The sequence below is a fragment of the Schistocerca americana genome, chromosome X, assembly GCF_021461395.2.
Source record: "Schistocerca americana isolate TAMUIC-IGC-003095 chromosome X, iqSchAmer2.1, whole genome shotgun sequence".
NCBI lineage: Eukaryota > Metazoa > Arthropoda > Insecta > Orthoptera > Acrididae > Schistocerca > Schistocerca americana.
Window position 1 is genome coordinate 501,659,781 of NC_060130.1, and position 25,184 is coordinate 501,684,964.

At 38.4% G+C, this 25,184-nt stretch overlaps 1 protein-coding gene across 1 annotated transcript in view; it reads left to right on the forward strand.

The window, feature by feature from the left end:
- LOC124555605 (Bardet-Biedl syndrome 5 protein homolog) overlaps positions 1-22,625 on the forward strand; it is an 80,895-nt gene extending 58,270 nt beyond the window's left edge. Inside the window, exons 7-8 of the mRNA XM_047129574.1 lie at positions 6,644-6,835; positions 21,998-22,625. Of these exons, the coding sequence (XP_046985530.1) occupies positions 6,644-6,835; positions 21,998-22,213 (408 nt within the window). The 3' untranslated portion in view covers positions 22,214-22,625. The remainder of the gene's footprint in view (positions 1-6,643; positions 6,836-21,997) is intronic.
- The last annotated feature ends 2,559 nt before the right edge of the window (positions 22,626-25,184 follow it).

Here is a 25,184-nt window from a genome sequence, read left to right on the forward strand (position 1 = left end):
TGTAGACTGTAAGTAGTAAATAATGTGTGTTTGTTGTCAGCTCTGATCCAGAAGCAAAAACACTTCTCACCACATCCCTTCAAGGATAAAAAGCAGTTTTCCCCATTCTCTGCATGCAAATGGGCATGTAGGCCATAACTTCACACTCAGAGTGGAAATGTGTTTCTCTTCGTTGTTCAAATCCAGCAGTGGTGAAATGGCATTGCACATGCCTGGAGAAAACAAAACTTTCCACACTCTGCGTTACGAAACACAAGACGACGTGAGCAATGGCAGAAATATCTGAAAATGCGTTCCTTGAAAGTACAATGCAAGTGCCTTGCACTCTCTCCCACAAATTTATTCTATGGGCTGGACTGAAACCAGTTGCAGGCTGGATCTGGCGTGCAGGCCACTGGTTGCCACCTATGATCCTTCACATCACTTTGTAAGTGGGCAAAAATATCTCACTCCTCCATGTGCCACATTAAAGCCAGTTGAGGGAGTGCATAAGTCATTTCTCCTTGCTGCTGTTTTCAAATGGTTGTTAATTAATCACAATTGTCTTCATAAGTGGGTAAAATTACTATGTTACCTGTATGCGCAACTGTTTAAAAGTGCGCCGGCCAGAGTGGCCGTGCGGTTCTAGGCGCTACAGTCTGGAGCCGAGCGACCGCTATGGTCGCAGGTTCGAATCCTGCCTCGGGCATGGATGTGTGTGATATCCTTAGGTTAGTTAGGTTTAATTAGTTCTAAGTTCTAGGCGACTGATGACCTCAGAAGTTAAGTCACATAGTGCTCGGAGCCATTTGAACCATTTTTTAAAAGTGCAGTTTACAACAAATTGTGTAGTGGACACCATGTATTATCATTCTGTGCAACAAACAATTTCTTATTTAATGAAGAACTGCCACAGAATATGATGACATAAGACATTAGAGAAAGAAAATAGAAAAAATAATTCAACTTTCATGTCCACAGTTTGCTATTATCGCAAATGCAGGATTTGCAGAGCTTAGATGTTAAAAAATATCTGTAACTCCATTTCACATCCTCATCAGTATAAATACAGTAAATGTTTCTTGCCAGTGGTGCTGTTTACAGTGCTTGTCTCTTATTTCGTAACACATGATTTTTTTTTTTATATCCCATTCCAGTTTTTGTTTGTGTATTATATTGTCAAAGCATTTACATCCATTCATATATCCTGTTTCATAAATTCTAGAATTCTATGATGTGGAACAAATGAAAGGTTAACACCAACTAAGTACATTAGCTGTAAAATGTATTTCTGGAAGTCATTTTAATAATTAATAATCATTAATATTGCCAAGAACTGTGCTGCATGCCAATTTGTTGTAATGTTTAAGTTACTGGCTGGTGTCCTGTGGGTCACCAGCTCAAATCCAATCATGAACATCTATTTGTTATTTAGTATTTATAATTTCTAGAAGGTTCTCAAAATTTCTTATGTTTGTAATGTTTGTATATTCTGGAATAACTGGTGTTTGTGCAAATAGCTGCACACTCTGTCTACGAGTTCAGTTGTAATTCTGCATGGTGTTAATAGTAAATGTGGTTTCAGTGCTAAGTGTTTTACTTCATTGATGACCCTACTTTCGGTTTTTGGACTTGATTTTAGTTGTGATGTTACATCATTTGGTAAAGACACCCAGTACTTCAAAACATCTACATCACTGTGGCTCCAATCAGCTGTTGCCTACACGGACAAGAACCAGAATACATGCAGTACATTTGTTTCCACAGCCCTTATATTCAGGAGACCATACATTCCAAAACAGTAGTAAGTCTGCTGTTCATCAGCCATCCATCAGTATTATCTGGAGACACTTGTCAGGACCAGATAAAATGGCTGAAAGAATTCTGCCATGTTGCCAAATACAACAGGTGGGGTGTCATGATGTGTTTGGCAAATTTGTACTTTTACTTGGACAGGATTTGAGATCAATGAAGAGAAACTCTATTGCTGGGATAAATTCCAAGCCAAACTGAAGAAAACATTTGGTGACAATCAGCAGCAAGTCTGCTTAGTTGAACACCAATTTAAGAACAGGATTCAGCATCATGGGGAAATAGCACAATCCTACATACAGAATGTTTTGGCCCTACGCCAAACTGTGAATCCGAATACAACAGAAGCTGACATAATCTCACACTTGATAAAAGTAGTCACAGAAGACATGTGCCAAGCCTTTCTGATAAAGGATGTCACAACAACAGAGGAATTCATCAAGTGAATGCAACAGAAAAATCATGACCTCACCTCTCTCATATGCCAGGTTGTAACAGAAGAAATACAGCATTTTATGGCAGGCAGAACTGTCAGACCAAGTAAGCCAGAGACAGCAGCCATGAATGTTGTCCCCAGTCAAATGCACCAACCTGGAATTACATCACTGCTCTCAAACAACAACCTAGCACCTGATCAATGCAGGTACAATTAACTTCTCCTCCAAGCCTAGTGTCCTGCAAAAGAACAGTTGTAGGGAAGACCGGGGACAACATGCTGGTATGTTCCCACTGTAGACACACTGGACATGTTACACACTACTATGCAGAAGGAAGGTGAGATTTGACAACAACAAACATTAACCATCACAACAGTTCTATTGATACTGGTCAACTGCAGATAATTTCAGTCGACCTGTGGGATGAAGGCTTCAATGTGCCATGGATGAATTCACTCCCTGATACACCATAACCATTCCCTATTGCCATGACAGAGGTACCAGTGGCTCACATGGCCACTGAACTCAGGAAAATTAAGTAAGGCGACCATGCCACAGATGAAAATCCTCTGTGGGCAAAAATCACCAAGATATCAGGAAATCTCAGTGATGTCATCACCAATGGCCAACTTGTTAGGGTGCTGATGAACTCAGGGGCTTCCTTTTAATCTGGAATGCTTATCTTTACCAGCTAAAGAAGACTATGCTCCACAGTACAAAAACAATTATACTGCGAGTCACAGATGGTAAATACATCCAGCCAACAGGAAGAATAAATTTCGCTGACAGAACACAGCCCTGAAGATGTGTTGTTTTAACAGAACATAATCATAATATTATTCTTGGATGGGACTTCTTTCAGGCATCACTACTAGTCATAGACTGTAGAATATGAGAGCTTGAGATTGGCAAAGCTATTTCAATAAGCAATGATACACTGTTCCCATTTCAGTCAGAAACTCCTCAAGATGACTGAAACACCCGAGCATCACGATCAAAGTAGCAAAACAGCTGGCTTCCATATGGTCCCTGGACGCCCAGGAGAAGGACCAAGAGTGCTATAATGCCAACCACTGGCCAGTGAGATACAGCTTGGGAGACTTGGTATGGTCTTTTATGGCTTTGCAGAAAGTGGCACTATCAGAAAAGTTATTAAAACATTAATTTGGGCCATATTTGTTCTTGTCAGACAAGTCAGTCAAGAAGGTAAAAGTGCTGAGACATTACCTTTGTCCTCTGTATGAATCCCTAGTATAGTCATGAGGTGTAGATCAGTGTGGGGGCTTCTCATTCAAGGAAACTGAAGGCCTCAGTGATTGTGAAGCAGGAGGGGCTACCGCCAATCCTTTATCACAGTGAAGAGTATGTGACAACATAGACTGAACGTGAGGATCCTACAGCACTACCATACAGATGGCCTCTGGCATTTCTACATCCAGGATGCTGTAGTTGGCTCCAATGAGATCTTCTGAAACAATGGGTCACAGATTCTCCTGAAGAGGGAGCAATTGCATAAGCTGTGCTGTGTGCAGATGTGGAGCAGTGGTTAGTGTTGCTGGCTGGCATGCTGCATGTCACCTCTTCAAATATTAGTTATTTAGTCTGTCCCCGGTAGCTGAGTGGTCAGCGTGACAGAATGTCAATCCTAAGGGCCTGGGTTCGATTCCCGACTGGGTCAGAGATTTTCTCCGCTCAGGGACTGGGTGTTGTGTTGTCCTAATCATCATCATTTCATCCCCACCGACGTGCAAGTCGCCAAAGTGGTGTCAAATAGAAAGACTTGCACCCGGCGAACGGTCTACCCGACGGAAGGCCATGGTCACAAGACGTTATTATTATTAGTTATTTAGTGGTAATCATTTCTAGAAGGTTCACAATGTTTCTTATTTTTGTAATATTTGTATATTCTGGAATATTCTGAACTCTGTTCAGGAGTTCAGTTCTGTCTGTTGTGTCTGTATGTTAGTGTCAGTAATAAACATGCTTTCAATGCTAAGTATTGTATTCATTCATGACACTTCAAATTTGTAATTGATTTTAGTTATGACATGACAAGACCAGCTATAATGGAGCATTATTGAATTACCAGAAAAACCACTGCTTTTGAAACCACTGCTGTTTTGTCAGTTATACTATGAAGAAACTGAAACATCCTGGCGGATTGAAACTGTATGTCAGACAGGACTTGAACCTAGAACCTTTCTCTTTCATGGGCAAATTTTCTAATGACTAAGTTACGCAGGCTTTACTCCTTAAGGTAACAATCTCCTACTTTCCAGACTTCACTGATGTTCTCCTGAATGCCTCGCAGGGCTAACAATCATGGCAGAAACAATGTTATGGAGAAATGGGTAACCCACAGTCTGATAAATATGAAAGAATAACAATATAAGTGCTGTAAAAATTGAAACCTATTTGAGGTGACCATTCTTACTTATTATCTACTGACAGGAATTTTCAGTTCTCAAATGTAAATAATCACACAGTTTGTAGCAGCAGTCACTAATAAGATATTTTATCATTTGAATTTGCAAGGATTCCTACTTCTTCTGTTATACCTCTGTGGGCAACTTGTTAAATATGTATAGTATTCATTTTGCCAAGTTATGGGAAATAAATACTTCACTGACCTTAGCTTTATCACTCCAAAAGATAATTTCATATGGCAACAGGGGGCAAACAATTTCAGCTGCAGGAAAACATAGTGAGGGATATTTCTAAAAACCAGAACATGCCAAACTGAACATCTTTATTAGTTTGGAAATATGTTGATACAAATTTACGTTGTTATCTATCTGGATATCAATAAATTTTACATATGTGATTACATTAACTCTATTCTGCTGCCAAGTTATTATGTGTTTGAAGTGAAATGCTGTAATATTAATATTTGTGAGGCTAAGGCTTGGACTGTTACTGTGAACCAGTTGTTCATTATGTCTTGGGTCTATCTTTTATATTTGAGTTTAGTCAATGAGTAATGACACTTGCTTCATCAGAAAATATGAGTTGTTGAACAGACCTTTAATGATTTTGGAATGTTGTTTACGTAGGTCAAAAACATGAGTGGGGATCCAGCACTGAACCTTGCAGAACTCTTCCTTTGTTATGTTTCCTCTTTCTGAATTAAATTTTACACCGATAGTGCACTTTGCCAGTGTGACCATCTGCTTTCTGCATACATGCAAGAGGGTTGCCATTTGTGCAATAACATTATGGTATTCTAAATAGAAATTTATTGCTCATATTCTTAAGGGCATTGGCAGTGTCACAGAAAGTGCTAACAGAATAATTTCTTTTTTGTTTGCAGAAACCAAACAGAGAGACATTTAACAGTTTATGTCAAAACTGTGTAAATATTTTGCTGTATGCTACTTTATCAACAATATAAAAAATGAAAGCACAGGAAAGAGTGAAATGGACTCATAAGGTTCTCTCCATTCTAATAAATGATTGTTACTAATGTCTAAATTTGTAAGAAAATGTTACTAAACTCAAAGACTGGTTACAAAGGTTTCTCAAATACAAGTGGGGAGGGGGAATTCCTACCAAATAATTATAAAATTTTAAATGATCAAGCAGATCACCGTCATAGCCAGAATAATTACTTTCTTCCAGGGACACATGATTTGATAATATCTTGGATGTTTGAAACTAATTTCTTGTGATGATATATATACAGTGTCTTACAGTATCTTCTACAGTTGATTGTTTATTGTTAGTTCTGTCATGTATGCCACTATGTTATTTGTCTCATTGTTAATAATGCTCATCATTATAACAATTTTGTATTATGATTTTGTGTATAGTTTGCAACTTTGTATTGTAGTATAAACATTTCTTCTTGATCACTCACTTATTCATCAGCTGTGTGCTTGTTTTGGTTCCTTGTTTTATGAATGTTTCAGATCATTTTATTTTTCTGATGCATTGAATGAATGTAATATTTTTTTAAAATTTGTTTGCTCTTACAAATAACACCCCACTGTGAAATATTCTGATGTGGAACCACTATACTAACAGAGATGAAGAAATTATAGTTCACTGTGTTGCATATCTTATAATGAGCCATAAATTTCAGATTTTGTTTCTTTGTCATTACTACCTGTATTATAACATTCTTTTCCTGATTTTAATTTCCTTCATGACAGAGAAAATTGTATTTTGAAGTCAAGTGATCAGCATTTTTTTTACCATAAATGCTTCCATCATGTTTATTCTGTCACTGAATTTCTACCCTTCCTGCAACTCCAAAACCTTTTTTATTTGTTTTCGTGTAAAGTGCTTTGAGTTTGTATTTTGGTGAACATCCATTTTCACGTACATAACTGCTGTTTTTCTCCATCTTTATTACCATTGTTATTACTATTACTGGAATTACTTCCAATAATAATTTATTTCATTAATATGTCTAGATAAATATCAGACAGTCAAAATTTGGAACAGCTTTGGTTGTAGAAAGTGCAGAATCTAGTGGAGGATATGTGCTTGGTTTCCGAATAGATCCTGCAGAGAAACGACAGACTGTGTACAAGGAACTGTGTTCGCTGCACAAGGTTTACAGTCAGAATCCAGTATTTGGCGTTCAGTATACAGTTGGCCAACAGGTAATGTAACCTTATTGATTATTCTAATTATATTTGTGAAACAATGTCAAAATCTGCAAATAATTCATTGAAACAAACAATTGAAACAGGTTTTGCACACAAACACCCACCCAAAGACAAAATAATTTATACAGATGTAGAAGAAAAGGAAAGGTGCTACAACTCTTTAATCAGGAGACATCAAAGTAACAATCAAATAACACTAAAGATTCAAGTTCAATCAGGGTCCTTGCGGTAGGTATTAGCCACACACAAATACAGACCGAATGGTGGATCCAGAATTTTGGTTTGGAAAAGGCTTGAGTCAGCTGAGGGTAGGCTTTATCAAGGTTAACACAAAAACATTAAAAAAGCATCCCAAATTTTAGTTTGCTCATTTAATGCATCGTGAGTCTCCTCAGATAACTGTTTGCAAATTCTTCAATGAACTCAACACGTTGTAGGCTGCCCGACATATCGTGATAAATTGATATGGCAGCCAAACAGATCAACCTATATTCTATTACTGTTATACAGAGGTATGAGTTCATTAGTTAAAGCAAAGAGAAGCTGCACTCCACGCTACAAGTAGATACTGGAAATGTAGCGAGAATTTGTAAAATAATTCTCATATTTGGGAAAAACTCATTTGTCTCTTGATGTGTCTCAGCTGCTGTTTGTGGGAGGTGTTCCCTGCCTCTCCAAAGCTCCTTACAAGGAGTTATTTCTCCTGATAATGAGGGAGGATGAGACAAGTTGCTGCTGCAAGGACATGCGTCTGCCACTACTGGGTTCAGATTTTGTTTTTATAATGGCACGTGGTATAAGGGTGAATAGGTAAAGAATGGAAGAGTGTTCTGCTCCTTAAAATCAACTCCTCAACTGTCCCAGTATAAAATTAATGAAATGTAGGAATGCATTTAATCTGAAACAAAACATAACATGACATTATTGTTGTACTCAAAACAACATAACAGAAGAGAAAGAAATGTTGCATCAAGCAAAAAGTGTGTGTAAATGTTAAAGGTTTATTTTACCTGTAGTATTCCTTAGCATCAGGTGCTTCTGTAATTGGGTTAATGAGTGGAATGTTTGGCAGTTCTGGGTGCGTGCATTGGGATGTCCAAAGGTTCTACATTACGACATGCCTTGTGGAAAATTTCTTCATATTTAGTTTCTCTGTGTCTTTCCAGTGTTCTTATTATGCTGTCTACTATCTCTTAGCAAAGTATACGATCTAATGCAACAGCCTGAAGATGCCATGAAAGCAAAATACACACATCAAAAAAGTTTTGCATCAACCCGGTTCCCAGAACTCCTGAAGATGGATATTGACCATGGATATTGTATCACACATAGGGTCTCTTTGACTGTTCAGAGATGTCACTAAGCCCACCCAAAGATGAATACAACAATGCATAAGCAGCACCTATTAGATGGAGCGGGTCCGACAGCCAGTCAGTTCCAGTCATTCCATGTTGCCTGTAGTTCAACCATGCCTAGATGGTCAGTACCGCAGTTTGATCATGTCCGCATTGTTACTTTGTGCCAGGAAGGGTTCTCAATAAAGCAAGTGTCCAGGTGTCTTGGAGTGATCCTAAGCGATGGTGTTTGGACATGGAGGAAATACAGAGAGACAGGAACTATCGATGACATGCATCGCTCAGGCCACCCAAGGGCTACTACCGCAGTGGATGTCTGCTACCTATGGATTATGGCTCAGAGGAACCCTGACAACAATGTTACCATGTTAAATAATGCTTTTTGTGCAGACACAGGACGTCATGTTATGACTCAAACTGTGTGGAATAGGCTGCATGGTGTGCAACTTCACTCCTGACGTCCATGGCGAGGTCCATCTTTGCAACCACAACACCATGCAGTGCGGTACAGATGAGCCCAACAGCATGCCGAATGGACTGCTCAGGATTGGGATCACTTTCTCTTCACCGATGAGTGTCACATATGCCTTCAATGAGACAACCGTCAGAGACGTGTTTGGAGGCAACCCAGTCAGGCCGAACGCCTTACACACACTGTCCAGTGAGTGCAGCAAGGTGGAGGTTCCCTGCTGTTTTGGGTTGGCATTACATGGAGCTGACATATGCCACTGGTGCTCATGGAAGGTGCTGTAATGGCTGTATGATACGTGAATGGTTCTGAAGACTGTGTCAGATGTTTATACTTTTCCTAATCACTGAGTACTTTTCCTATTACAGAAGAGAGATCAAAACAATTTTCAGTGCTAGTAGTGGATGTACTAGCCACTGACTCAGTAACAACAGCAATCAAAAACTGCAACTTTTAGACAAATTAAAGAATCATACATAATCAAATCAGCAACTTACCAATGACTGGTGCTGGAACTTCTTCTCTACAGGGTTATTTAAAAATGGCCAATAAGCCTTTAAGGGGTTAAAATAATACTCATCAGTCATTATTAACAACTTTTTCTTTTATTATGAGATCAACTTCAAAATCATGAAAAAATCAACTATTGCCTATAAAAGTTACATACCTATTAACCTACTCAGCCAACATGTATGAAACAGCTGCCTTTTTTTCCTCACAACTTCAAAGTTGATTCTCACTGTAAAAGTTGCTCTTATTGATGAGTACTTTAATCCCTTAAAGATTATTGACTCATTTTAGGTAAATAATGCAATATAAATCTATGAAATTCATGCCAGCAGAAGTGGGCATGCAAAGAAAGCTACTTTAAAAAGAATTCAGAACTGAACAAACCTGATGATTGATATTGCATTACATTATTTATGTTACATATTACTTCACACTAGCCCTTGTGGGGCAGGCAGGGAGGATTGAGTGCCCAGTACATTCCACAGCCACCCACAGTACACTAACCAAAAGATTAAAAAAAAAAAATCCTTATTTAAATTTTGCTGTAATTTTTTCAAAGTTTGACAGAAACAAACACAAGCACACAATGATAACAATTAAAAAACATTTTAATAGTGTGTTCTATTGCATTTGATTTGCCAAACTGTACATCAAAGGCAGCGCAACACACCCACTCACAGATCACACACTCGTATGTCAAGCTCCATGTGTGACTGAGGTGAGCGCAGGTGGGTGGCAGTGGCAGCAGAGTGTGGGTGTGGCTGCACCTTGAATGAGTGGTGTGTGGATTAAAAACTCATCGCGTAAACACCCTCTTATAGAAATTTATAATTTGAATACATACTATACCTGCTTAAAATGGGTAAGTAAGGATAAGTGATCAAAGCTGTACTGTAGGTAGTATAGTACTAAGAAAATAAGATAATATCAAGTTTAATTTGAAATTTGTCAGGGATAGTCGCAGACGTCTTTTTTTGAGAGTGGGGGTGGGGGTGGGGCTGGGAGCTTGAACCTCTTAGCCCTCTTCCGCCCTCCCCCCTTCCCATCCCCTCCCACCCTCCTGGATCTGCTACTATACAGACCATTCCCACCAACATGAATATAGAAGTCCAACCCATGATGAAGTTGTTATGACAAGTTAACCTTTGTGTTAGGTAAAGCCAAACATACAAGCAGCAGGAGGTGATAATACCCAAGATATCCAAAAGTCAGGTGAACAACTGCTGGTCAGTATGTTCTACATGGTATGTAAACAGTACATTGGCATACACAGAAATGAGAAGCTATTCACAGTGTCACTTCATTATCCTGCTGGTCTGGTTAGGGGACTTTTTCACATGACTCTTCTCTGACATGTTGGTTGAGTGGAGCTGCCAGTCGTGGCATTTCATCTGCTTTCCGTCTGCCTCAGGCAGCTTGATGCCTTTGACCCTGAATAAAAACAGGACATAATAGTAATCTAAAGATAAAAAATAAGATCTAAAGTTCAAAGAAATAGGAAGACACAAATGGAAAGACTGAAACATTAGAAAAACTCCTGGCATGTGGAGGAGAAAGGTAAATAATGAAAAGATATCCAAAGAGGCCTCAACTTATTAAGCACGTTCCAGAGCTTAACTTCTGGATCCACTGACCTTCTCAATCCACTTGAACTTAACATCTGCAATTTCTATCTCCTTACCCAAACATATGAGCCTGCATGTTCTGCTACCTTTGAATCTCCCACTTTTCTACCTTTATTAGACAGCATCTATAACCTATTGTTTAAAACAGCTTTTCATTATCTGACTGACTACTCCTACAGACACATAATTTTGATATTGTTTTCACATGAATCAAATGCTGATGATAAATGGTATTTCTAAGGAACTCAACAGTGCAGTTATCAGGTATACTCGCATGAAACACTTCCGTATTACTGTTGGTAGCATGTCATCTGTCACACTAATATTCTATACATACAGCATCTGTCATTAGTGACCTGTGAGTCACTAGTTATTTTGATACACAACCACTCACATTGAATCTGTTTGAGTGAAAATTGAAACTCAAAAAAGATAACAATACTCCTTCATTCAAAGAGATTATTATTTAAAATATACATATTTGTGCCCCTTTAAAAGGATAATAATAATTTCAGTGATATTTTGACTGTTTATTATGTCCAAATAACTGATTTTTTAACTTGAAGTTTCAGTAACCTTTTAAAACATAATTTTTTATGCTATATACATATGTGTGGTGTCTGTTCTGTTGGACTTGTCTGATAAAACAGACACCACTCATATGTAGGTGTGACTGCCTTGATAACTCCAGTGCAGATGCACAACAGGATCCAGCCCTCTTGTGGGAATACAGATCTCACTGTGAGCAAGTAGGTGAAAGGACAGTGGATGCTACTATCATGTGACGAGTTGGAAATCTGAGTTGGATGAGGAACATATCCAGATGGCTGAGGTGGTTAAGACAATCCCTCATATTAAGTGAGAGATCTGGGTTCGAGTCCTGGTCTGGTACCAATTTCCAACTCTTGCCATCAAATTATGTTGATGCCCGATTGTGGCTGGTGTTGGTCTTTCCTTCAAAATAATATTTTATATTCTACATGATATAATAGATTCCTCCATTGTTGTCATCTTCACAGGATGTGCAGATCACCCTAGTCTGCTTTCTACATGAATGTTTGGAACAAATTGCTCATACTATGGTATGCTTGCTGTCATTTGTACATACTTGCAATACCTTCTTCTTTTGCTAAGCAGTGGAAGTTCATCCTGTTCCTCTCAATGCTAGATAAACCTGTATTTTTTGTCATTGATTTTGATGTACACTAGTGTGCAAAACTTATGGACAAAAGTAACTGTCACATGATGTGTCGCAGCCAAGTAACATAGCTCAATGAAACTGACACCATACTTAGAAATAACTGGTATAGTATACTGCAGAAGGTAGCCTTAAAGAAATACGCAGTGAGATGAATGGAAATTACACTTTTATTCAAAGACAATAATTACAGTGACATCATACTAATTTCTGATGGTCCATTGGAAATTACAAAAGGTAGGACATGGTTCTTACTAGGATGTGTGAACACCATGGATGGTATTGCATATTGTGTTCAAAGATTCAGAGGTCAGTACACCCATGTAACACCATTTCCCCCCCACACCATAACACCTAGACCACCAAAATGTTCATGTTCGAAAATGTTCGTGGGCGCATTACATCATATGGTGAGAGACGAGAACACATCATGCAATCAGGAACATTGTCGAACATGATTGTTTTGATGCACCAGATGTTCAGATGTGGAGAGGTGTAATGTTGCATGAGCATACTAATATCCAAATCATTGAGCACAGTACACTCGCCAGTCAATGGTATTGTGACACTGTACCCCTTCCCCATGTGTGTCATTTCAGGGGTGCATTTGGCCTGACTTGTTTTTTATGGATGACAATGCACAACTGCATTGAACAGCTAAGATGGAGGAGCTCTTGGAATGACAGGATATTTGGCAAATGGACTAGCCTGTCATTCCCCTGAGTTAAATCCCATCAGTCATGTGTGGGATGTGTTGGAGAGATGTATTGCACTGTGTTAACATGCACCACTGACCATCCAGCAGTTGTCAACAGTACTGGTGTAGAAGTGAAATGCCTTATCACAAGAACTCCTTACCAACCCTGTGATCGGCATGACAGCACATTGCAGAGCGGATTGCTGTCCATGGTGATCACACGCCCTATTAAGAAACATGTCCCCCCTTTTGTAATGCCCAGGGGACCCTCATAAATCACAATGACATCAATGTAATTATTGTCTTTGAATAAAAGTGTAATTTCTGCTCATCTCACTGTATATTTCTTTCAGTTTCCTTCTGTAGTATACTGCAGCAGTTCTTTCTATGTATAGTCCAAGTTTCATCAAGCCATGATACTTGGCAGTGACAGGGCATGTGAAATTTATTTTCATCCTTAAGTTTTGCACACTAGTGTACTTGAGAACTCTTCACCTTTTTGACAATATTGTCAGTTTGTATGTCCTCAGCCACATTTGTAAGATATTCACTTTTTTGTAACATTATTACCGTAGCTCAATTTGTAAAAGATCTATGAATTCAGGGTAAATATACTTAAAAAAACTTCTAATAACCATCTGCTCACTCTTTTGCCAGTATTGTAATTACTGTATAATAGATCACTAGGTGCCTACCCCACCTTTTGTTTGGTTGTAAAATGTTATTACCGTACTTCTTGCTTTCCCTGAGAGGCTGTATCTTCATCAATCTTTCTATCACTATGCATCATGGAGATGACTACAACAGATTATGGTTTGATTGGACCTGTTACATCTTTTGTAAAACCAAATAGGTCTCAAACTCACTTATTAAAATATTCCAGGCCATTGTGGCGTTGTCAGATAAATTTCTTATTGAAACCTGATATTTTATTCTTATCTGTGGTGGATATCTTTAATGGGGGTTGTAGCTTCTTTGAAGGTCCAATATATCTCATGGCCCACTACTTACTTGAAGCTCCAGTTCTCTGTTTATTAGCCAAAAATTGTTGGGAACTATCTTGTTTGATCTTTTGTAATGTTCCTATCAATAGAATTCATGCAAGAGGCATGATGATCTACCAGTTGTCAGTAGTTAAAGTTTTGATAGTACCTACTTGAGGAATAACAAGATGTTACATTATTTCTGTAGGCTTATTTAGTTTGTTGAAAAGACCACTTGACTTTGAGGCTACATGTATTTCAAAATTCGTTAAATAAAATGTTCTTTGGTCTACCAAAACAAAAGCCTTTATGCTGTATTCCTCGGGAGCTGCTTTTCAACTGTCACATTCTGCAGGAGTATGCAATTTCAAATGTAAGAGGCGATCACAAAGTTTTTGTTTGAGGGTGTTGCTGCAGTGTATATGCAACATACCACCACTTCGATGCAGTTATATAAGCACCAAGACATAAGCAAGGGACAAGTGTGGCATTTGTCTCTTTCCTGTGTGAGTGTGGTAAATGCGGAAATGTGAACTGTGGTGATGTTATTACTAGATGCATCCAACAGGACCCATGTGCTGTTATTCTTTTCTTGGCTGCTGAAGGACCAACACCCATAGGCATCCATTGGAGAATGGAATATGTGCTACATGATAATGCATGTCCCCGTAACACAAATGTCGCAATGCAGAAGTTATGCAAACTCAAGTGTGAGACACTTGAACATCCATCTATAGTCCTGATCTCTCCCCATGTGATTATCATGCCTTCAATCCAGTAAGAAAGGTCTTGAAGGGTTGATGATTCCTGTCAGATGACGCTGTGCAGCAGACAGGTATAGACTTCTTCACCCAGTAGGACACAGTGTTTTACCAAGCAGGTACCTTCAACGTGGTGCATTGGTGGGATGATTGCCTCAATGCTCATGGTGATTTATTAACCTCTCAATTCTGGACTGTACGGCCTTTGAAGAGAAAATTTTTGGGTGCTCCTCATACTTATCTTGCAATGGTGTAATAAGATCACACACAACAGCTTACTTGTTAGTCTTTTTCATCTCATCTCTAGTGGTTTTATCATCAAAGCAAATACAATACATTAGGTCCATCTATATGCCCCAGGTCACAATATCTGTTAAAGTGTTCATGAATGTTCATCATGTACACATTAGTGTACATAGCACTGTTATCCATCAATTTATCAAAATAAAGAGGAAAGATTTATGTGGGAGTCTTTGGTGGCGTAGCCAGCACTATAGCACCTGATTTATAAGAAAAGATATTATGGCCTTTGGGTCTTTCCCTATGACAATAGATGTCATCTGTCATGTAGTCTGCCTTTCTTTACTCATATAGTAATCTATAGTAACAAGTGAACTTAATATTCGCTACATATGAGTCTGGATCATGCTCAGCTACTTCAGCATTGTCTTCTCCATCTTCTGAACTTTCGTCAGACAGAAACTGTTCATCAGTTCGTAGCTTCTCTGACACAATTTCTTCATGTAATGGAAGCTTGGAAATTTACTAAAAGGACATGAGAAACAAGATTGGAACCTTCCATATAAACAATGACTACTTCTTAAAACATGTAACTGGTCAGAAAAGTGATAATGAGAAATTTACTTACAAGCTGATACACATGAAAGACAATGATGGTGATTAAAACATGCACATAGTGTCACTTCACTGAAATACTAAATAACACAAATGTTTGCATTGGCTGATTTTGCTAAAATACAGAACAATATAAGTAGTTGCATCAGGTCAAAACATGCTGTACAAAGAAACAAGGAGTGTAACAGGAGTTTTAAGTGAAGTTCAAGGGATAGCCACACAAAAGTGAAATTTACAGGGGGATTTTCTTCTTCACCCCATGAAAAATCAGCAACAAAAGAAAAACTCTCAGGTCATATTGGTGTGACATAAGCAGGTAAAGGTTACCAATTTTCCCACATTTCCTCTGATTACAAGTTTGGGACATAATTTCTTGCAACTCTGGTCAACTACATTGCCACTAATAATTATTTCCAAATTGAGAGCCATATTCACAAACAGGCACACAATGATGGAAATCAGGAAAGTTTCTTCCTATGTAAACTTCTGCTTGGATCACCTAGTGAGTCTCAGAACGAGCAGCTTCTGACGGGATTCGGGCTTGTAGATATTTTTGTTGTTTGGATTCACAGTGTGGCTGCAAGTGTCATAAAAAATAAGCAAACTTGCAATTGCACTTGCATCCAGTACAAGAAGATATCTCAAGCAATTGTGGCTCAGCATACAAAAATGATCGTACGTCAGTACAAGAATAAACTATTCCCTTACCATACAGTATTGTGGTTGTCTATAATTTTTTAATCAGCTGCTATACCAAGGTCATGACTTGAAGTGATAACCTGATATGTGCTCACACTAACAGAATACTTTCCATTCTTTGTAGACTAAGTTTCTACCATCTGCTCAACCTCCATAATGTACAGGGTGATTATAATTAAAGTTCTAGTTTCAAAACACTGTAAAAAATGAACCACTGCTCAGAATGACATCAAATTTGATCAGAATATTATTGCAGTAGTAGGAAACACTATGGAAACAAAAAAATTAATAATAATCATGAAAATATTACCATTAGATAGCTCTGTAAGCAGCAGAGTAAGCAAAATAAAAGGTGCAAGGTACACAGCTTTTCCTTCACCTATGTCAGAGACACTCGGAATGACTGTCTCAGTGCAGTATTGCATGCTGGTGGTAAAGTTCTTTTACAATAGCTGTCACTGTGCGTTAGTAGCTCTGCAAAAGTTTCAGACACTCAAGGAAATTAAGAAAAGGCATTGGTCTGATATCTGCCAAGGGTCTGGAGGGAATGATTACAAAATTTGAAAAGACTGGTTATTTTGAAGTGCAGAGGGAGGAAACAGTTGATCCAGCTTCATAAGAAGGTGTGTAAATGTGCAGTGCACACAGAACTGTCCAAACTTTGGACATGCCTGTGAGCTGGGTGCATAAAATTCTACAAAACCTCCCACTTTGCTACCCATACAAAATTATCTATGTTCAGTAGTTGCTGCATGCTGACCCGTAACATAAACATTTGCTGTAGAATTTTTTGCTTCCATGGAAGCAGACAATGAATGGTCATGGGACATTCTGTGGACAGACAAAGACCATTTCCATCTCCAAGAAAATGGCAATACTCAGAATTGCAGAACATGGGCAACAGAAAATCTGCTCCACATCAGCTGGTGCTGCTTCATTCTCTGAAGGTACTGTATGGTGGAGTTCGATGACATGGTTTATTGTAGGCCCATATTTTTTGGAGGTAATGAGTCCTGCAGGTCCTGTTACGTGTACTGTCACTGGTAAATACTATGAGAGGCTTTTGCACACCAACGTCATTCCAACCCTTCAACAGTGTGGATGTGTGGGTAGGATCATTTCTATGCAAGATGGTGCTTCTCTGCACGCTGCACAGCCAGTGAAGCAGCTGTTGCAGAGGCATTTCAAAAATGTTAGAATTATCAGCTATCATTTTCCTACAGCTTGGCCATCCAAATTATCCAATCTTAATCTGTACCTTCTGGGTGTGGGGTTATCTGGAAGGTGCTGTGTTCAGTGCTACAATTACAAATATAGCTTAATTGAAGGCACACATTGTGTGATGCATTCTGAAAGTGACCCCTGACACAGTCCAGCCTGCTGTGGAATATGCTGTTTGTTGATTTCAACATGTGGCACAAAACAGTGGACAGCGTGTTGAACATGTCTTGTGCCAATCTCACATCATTTAAAACTGATATCATTGTTGTTTTTTGTGGCTTTTGCTCTCAGGATAGTTAAAAAACAATTTTTCTCATCTTGATGTGGTACGACCTTGCCTAGTTGGATGGGCTTACCTAAGTAACATTGCCACAGCTGTTAAGTCCCAAACTTGAGTAGTCATGCACATTGCACAATATGGTTACTTTACTGCACAACTCACACAATAGCTGTCATAATGTGATTCATCTGTCATTTGTAGCTGAATCCATGTACATTATGTCTTGGGTTTTTTTCCACCCTAACGTTCCCCCCTTGGTTGATAATATTGTCAGAATTTGATGTCATTCTGAGCAGTGGTTCTTCTTTACAGCATTTTTAAACTGTAACTTTAATTGTAATTACCCTGTACTCGTCTTTTATCCTTGACTCTTAGGAATGTGAGTGGTGTTTTGTACCACATATTCTAGTCCCACCAGTGAAAAACCATGTATAATCAAGGGAAAATAAATATAAAAGAGCATACATGTGGTATGTCTGCTGCACTGTCAGCTGTGTATGGTGTTTTGTATTGAAAAACAAGAGAACACTGCACAGGACACTCAGTAACCAGATATCTGTCATTTATGGTGTAGACAGTTTGTCTTTGTGTACATATTTGATTGTAGTCATGCTGTTATCTCCACTGAAGCATATGCTTGCACACATTACTTTACCATATTCCCCCTTGATATCTCCATTCCCTTACAATGCCTTCCTTACTTTCCTCTTTACATGCTTCATTATCAAATTGGCTCCGTCTCCTTATCAATACTGTCTCCTTTTCAATGTTCTTTTTTTATTAATATTATCATTTTTAGCTGTTACAATTTTGACAGCTGGTAAGTAGAACCTCCTCTTTTGTCGTGTGTACAATAAATATCCATTTTAAACTTTATTTTTGAACATGTGTGGCACAATATGTGTAAGTACATTGTGTCTCGAAGGTGATTCCTAGGAACAGGAAAATATCATTTTATTTTATGATAAATTCGTCTTAGTAAGTGACAGGAAAGAATAATAAGGAATGAAAAAACAAAATCTAGCAACATACATGAACACAGTGAGATGAACTAGCAAACTGTGGAGGTTTAGTAATGTGAACTACAACTGCAGTAGGAAGTATTTGGCATTGACGTTCTCCTCTGTTGATTTTCCATTGAGTGCCATTGAGTGTAAACTGACCTTAACACTTTCTTATTGACAATGATTAGTAGTTGTAGTTAGGTCACTGATTGAATGGTTATATTTTTTAAATATGTTTTACCTGAAACTGTTGGTGCTGATAAGTTATTTTCCAGTATTAATGGATTACTCATTCACAACTGTGGCTACATTTAATGTTTCCTCCTATGAAACAATATTGTTGACTATCTTGGTGTCAGATACAAAATTTTGCATAATTCATAACAAGTAGCTATTGCCACACAGCGTAGCAGGTTTAGTGTACTGTTGTCTTCAGTTTTATGATGCTTTTACTCAAGGTGAGAGAGAATGCCAATCCTTTTGCCGAGCATAGTACATCAACTCAACCTGGTATGAACTCAACAAGTTGTTGGGAGTCTACTGCAGAAATATTGAGCCATGCTGCCTTCCTCAGTTTCGAAAGTGTGTCCAGTGCAGGATGATGTGCATCAACTGACCTCTCAATTACATCCCATAGATGTTTGATGGGATTCATGCCGGGCAATCTAGGTAGCCAAATAATTTGCTTGAATTGTTCAGAATTTTCTTCACGCCAATCATGAACAATTGTGGCCCAGTGACACGGCACATTGTCATCTATAAATATTCCATCGTTGTTTGGGAACATGAAGTCTGTGAATGGCTGCAAATGGTCTCCAAGTTGCTGAACATAACTATTTCCAGTCAATGGTCAGTTCAGTTGGACTAGAGGGCCCCGTCCATTCTATGTAACTACAGCCCACAGCATTATGAAGTCACCATGAGCTTTCACAGTGCCTCATTGACAACTTGGGTCCGTTGCTTTGTGGGATCTGTGCCACACTCAAACCCTATCATCAGCTCTTATCAACTGAAACTGGGACACATCTGACCAGTCCACCGTTTTCCAGTCATGTAGGGACCAGCTGATATGGTCACGAGCCCAGGAGAGCCTCTGCAGGCAATGTCGTGCTGTTAACAAAGCCACTTGCATTAGTTGTCTGCTGCCATAGCCCATTAATGGCAAATTTCACCACACTGACCTTAAATATATGTTCATTGTACATCCCACATTGATTTCTGTGATTATTTCACACACTGTTGCTTGTCTGTTAGCACTGATAACTCTATGCAAATGCTTTTGCTCTCAGTCATTAAGTGAAGGCCATCAGCCACTGCCTTGTCAGTGGTGAGAGGTAATGCCTGAAATTGGTATTCTCAACTCACTCTTGACACTGTGGATCTCACAGGGGAAACTCTCCATCACAACCCCATCAGATTTAGTGGTAAAATGGTCCAGCGGATAGCCTGTCAAAAACTGAACACAGATAAAGCATGAAAACAAGACGATGGTGTACTGAACTCTGAAAAAAAGAAGCAAAATAGATACAGTGGACGGTTCAAGCTCAAGATGTGCAACATCAAGTGAATTATGGAAACCATGGCGTCATGGTTGTCCAGTCAAGGTGTTGGACTACAAAGTGGGAGATCCATGTTCAAATCTCTGTCATATCCCCCCCCCCCCTTTTTTTTCACAAATTTATGAGCTGTCTGTCCAGTCATTGACATGTCTGTCCTCCTTCTGTAGTCTTGCCAATTGTCATACTACACATTGGTTATAGAACATGAGTAATGTGGTAAGAACATACTACTATCACAAGTACATGTGATGAATAGTGAGGGCAGGCTAGGTGTCACACAGACCTCTCACAGAAATGAAAACAACAAATAAATGGGCATGAACTACGTTACAAGAAAGGAATTCAAGAGTCAAAACTTCCAAAGCAGAACACAAGTCATAGTGTGGTATTTGTTTAGAACAGATAGGAGGTATATAGATCTGAAGGTCTCTTCGTTACACCTCACTGTTGGAGACAGATGTTACACCACGACACAGACACAACTTTGAATACTGAGAACAGACACATCGGTGGCTGGATGGACAGTTCATAACTTTGTGTGAAAAAAAAAAAATGACATGAGACATGAAAGAGATTTGAACACATATCTCTCGATGGGCAGTCCAGCTCCGTGACCACAGAACCATGACACCGTAACTATTGAAACTCACTCGATGTTGCACATCTTGAGTTAGACTGCTTGTTGTTCCTATTTTGCTTCTTTTTTCACAGTTTGGTATGCCTTCTTCCTGTTTCCATGCTTGATCTGTGTTCAGTTTTTGATGGGTTGTCCACTGATCCATCTTACCACTAAATTAGAGTGGGGTGCAATGGGGAGCTTCCCTTGTAAGAATATTGAATTCCCTAATGATTTCCATAATGGAATATCCCATGTGTCTAGCTCCAACTACCATTCTGCATTCAAAGTCTGTTAATTCCCATTGGACAGGCATAATCATGTCGAAAACCCTTTTCACATGAATCACCTCAGTACGAATGACAGTTCCGCCAATACACTATCCTTTTATACTTTGTGTAAGTGATACTACTGCCATCTTTATATGTGCATATCACTATTCCATGACTTTTGTCACCTCAGTGTGAATTTAATCAAAAATTGTCATTTTCATGAAATTAGTCAGATTACGCCTAAAACAAAATGTACATGCTCCTAGTGATCCTGGATCAAACTTTATTCTAAAAGGGCATGCTGAAAAATAATGGCTCCAAATGGTTTATGTGAAAACTCTTAAAGCTTTTTAAATTAAACAATTGCTACTAACATTCAACATCTTTATTCTTCATGTCCATATATTTGCAAGCCCTCTGCTACTAGAGGACTCCAAATTGTAGTGTGTAACATGGTGGTGTGTAACGCAACTACGTCAATGCATGAAAAAGAACCTGCCCATCCATACATGGAGTGCCCTCTCCTTCAGCATGACAATGCCAGACCACACACAAGTACTGTGACATCTGCTACAATCCAATGCTGTGGAGTCATTGGCACAGATCATCCTCTGCACAGTCCTGATTTGGCCCCATCCAATTCTCACTGGTTTCCAATAGATAAATAACATATTTGAGGACATCAGTTAAATCATGTCAAAGCAATGCAAGCAGGGCTGATATTCTGGCTCTTTCAACAAAGTCAAACATTCTACCATGACAGTATCAATAAACAGGCCGCTTGTTGGAAGAAATGTGTTCAACGTCAGGGTGACTATGTTGAGAAACAAATTTGTAGACATGAAGAATAAAGATGTACAATGCTAACAATCTTTGTTTTATTTAAAGAACTTAGAGTTTTCACATTAAAAGTTTGGAGGCATTACTTTTCAGCACACCCTCATACATATCAATGTTGGCAACTTATGGATACAGATGTATCCCCTGCTTGTAGTCAGTTCTTAATTACATATGGCCACATAATTTTTATAAATAAAAATCTCATTTTACAGACCCAGTACCAAGAAGAGAGCTCCATGTTTGCTGATGATACACAGGAAATCGTTGAGTCAAGTGATGAAATGTCCAATGTTTTCCTTACTTACTTTGCTGATGAAAACCATGAAGACAGGGAACCAGTTTATAATCAAGAACTTGGACTGGCTATTGAAGCTCTGAAACCTGGAACTACATTGCAGAATCTGTGGGAAGTTATACCTTCCTCATAGTGCTGTACCCTATCAACTTACAATGTAACATAGAACATGAGTCATGTTTACAGAATGACATTCATTTAACTGTTTCAAAAGAGATGTCAAATTGTACCTGTTGAAATTTTTTATCCCAAGTGGCTGTATTTTTGTACTTAATAAAAATTTTCTGAAAGCAGTAGCAGCTTTTTGAGTTTGCTACTTGCTACCACTGAGTGTGGCAGAGATGATAATGTTCCCTTGTCATTGTTATATAGTGTTCAAGTTCATCAGACATTTAGTTTTGTATTCCACAGTCTTTATTCATGCAATGCAAGTCCACATGTTGAAATTTTTTTAGAGTATTCATCAGCAACACATGCAAATATCACAAGTCCATGTTTCAACCATTTCACCCTTGGCTGTACTGTCTGTTTGAGATCTTACACCTGACTGCTCTGTGAATGCAAAAAAAAAAAAGCCTTGTGCAAAAACAGCCACCACTGTTTAAACCCTTGGCTTGATGTGTGTCAAACACATACATTTCTTGCTTCCAAAACATACTTAAGAACTATGAATTTAATGTTAAATACATGCATCATATAGGAATTTGCACATAAATTTCCTAAGGTTTCTAGCACTGTTCTTAGTTTCTCTAACTTGAATAGTTTGTTCATAAATAACGATTTTATCAACATAAGTACTACTTTGTATTGTTATGTTACTAATAAATATAAACAATTAAAAATAAGTACACTCATACATCTCTAATTATGTTTACTTAGTAATGCTGCCGCTACTTTCAATGTTTCATATCTTATTTATGTGAAAATTCAGGTTTTTATTCACAGAATGTACATTCCAGCTTGCAATTCAAAATAGGTCATGTTTATAAAAAAAAATCTATTGTGATAGTTCAATAGTATCCACTGAGATTCATCTGTGGATGCTTATTTTGTAAAAATCACTCAAGGTGTCATCGAGATATTAATTTTTGAAGTTCATTATATTAACACAAAATAACTTAAAAACTACACTTCATATCAAGGACACGTTTTCACCCACACTCTCAACGTATTTTTGTTTTTTTAATCATGTTGCTGGCTTCTCCATCACTAGTTAGGTTTATTTTTTAATGGATTTAGTCTTATCGGCTATTTTATTCTCAACACGCAATTCTACAGTGGTGGCTACCCCTCCATGTTTTCACACTAAGGGTCGGGTTTTCCTGATCATGTGGCCAGAGCCTGCATTTACCTGACCTGTGTTCTAAAACTCTCATACTCAAGCATGTCTGCCAATCACTGCACCTCAAAGGGTGCTGCCATCTGTTGATGACATCATGGGTCTCATGTGGTTCAGCTTGGCCTCCACACTCTGCTGGCTGTCAGATACTTGCCAGTTCACCCGCACCTGCTTCTAACATCACAATAGGACAGGTGCACATGGCTGCATCTGTTTCTAAAGTGTCTCGTCACAATTTCCAGTATGTACCGTCTCAGCGTGTAACATTTGACTAATGGTCAGACATCCTTTGTATATGCCAGTTACCGTTTACAACTTTCAGGAGGGTCTGTTTGTACGCTTAAGTGTCATCTAGTTATATGTGCTTTTCCTAAATCACTTCAGGTGAAATATTCCTTCAACAAGACTGCAACAAATTCTTAACCTTTCCTTGCCAATTTTGACCTAGTACTAACTCTGATGACTTCATTGGTAACTGAATATTGAACTCTCAGGTCTCTTCCTCTCTTCCCTTCCCCCTAAAATTCAGAAGCTGCTTTTCCTTGCATAAATACTGACTTGATCAACAACTGGAAATGTATTTCACTAGCTGCCCTAAAATATCCTCGTAAGAATTTTGGAATTTAATAAAAATTCAACTAAGCAGAGTTATGAGATGTGTATGGTAGCCAAAATGATTTTAGGAATCTAAATTGTTATTGGACAAGAAAGATGAGGAATAAATGTGATTTCCATTTTATGTATTTATTTTTCAGGTTCCATGGGGTCATGCAAACCAAAGCTGCTTGGTCATAGAACGAGCCAGTGCATATGAGGGCATGTTGAAAAGTAAACCCTTAAAGCATGTTAAATAAAACAAACATTGTTAACATTCTGGATCTTTATTCTTCATGTCTAGCATGTAACATGGCAGTATGTTACGTATCTATATCGGGGCATGAGAAACAATGTGCTGGAATCAAGATTTGAATCCAGGTAGTTTGTCCAGGAATGGAGCACTCTCTCCTTCAGCATGACCATTCCAGACCACACACGAGTGCTGCGATACCTGCAATAATTCTATGCCTTGGAATCACTGTCATCGATCATCCTCTGTACATTCTCAACTTGGTTCATCCAATTTTTGTCTGTTTCCAAAACTTAAAGAACATCTTTCAGGACTTCACTTTGATAGTGATGAAGTGGTACAAGCAGAGGTGAGGTTGTGGCTCCATTAACGAAGTCAAATCTTCTACAGTGACAGTGTCAACAAATGGTCTCTCATTGGGAGTAATGCGTTCATCACCAGGGTGACTGTGTTGAGAAATAAATATGTAGACATGAAGAATAAAGATGTAGAATGTTAATAGCATTAGTTTTATTTATAAAGCTTCAATAGTTTTTACATAAAATTTTGGAGCCATTACTTTTCAGCATGCCCTTGTAATTTATACTCTGCAAATTATTTAATTTGTAAATGGAAAATTCTAAACTACTTAGAGGAGCACCTCTACAGAATATAAATGTACCACAAAGAAACCTTTCAACTTGTATTTGAATACTTGGGGTTTATCACTCATTTCTGCCATAAGCCTCCTGAAAATGGAACCTGCTGAATAGTGTGCACCATTCTATGCAGTGCTTGGAAATGTTATACAAACATACATTGTTTTTCCATCTAGTGTTTACTGGCTGAATATTGCATTTTCTTCTGAAGGAGTTAATATTGTCAATGACAATTTCCATAATGGAAATTCTGAAACACCTGAGCAACGCCCTTCATGAA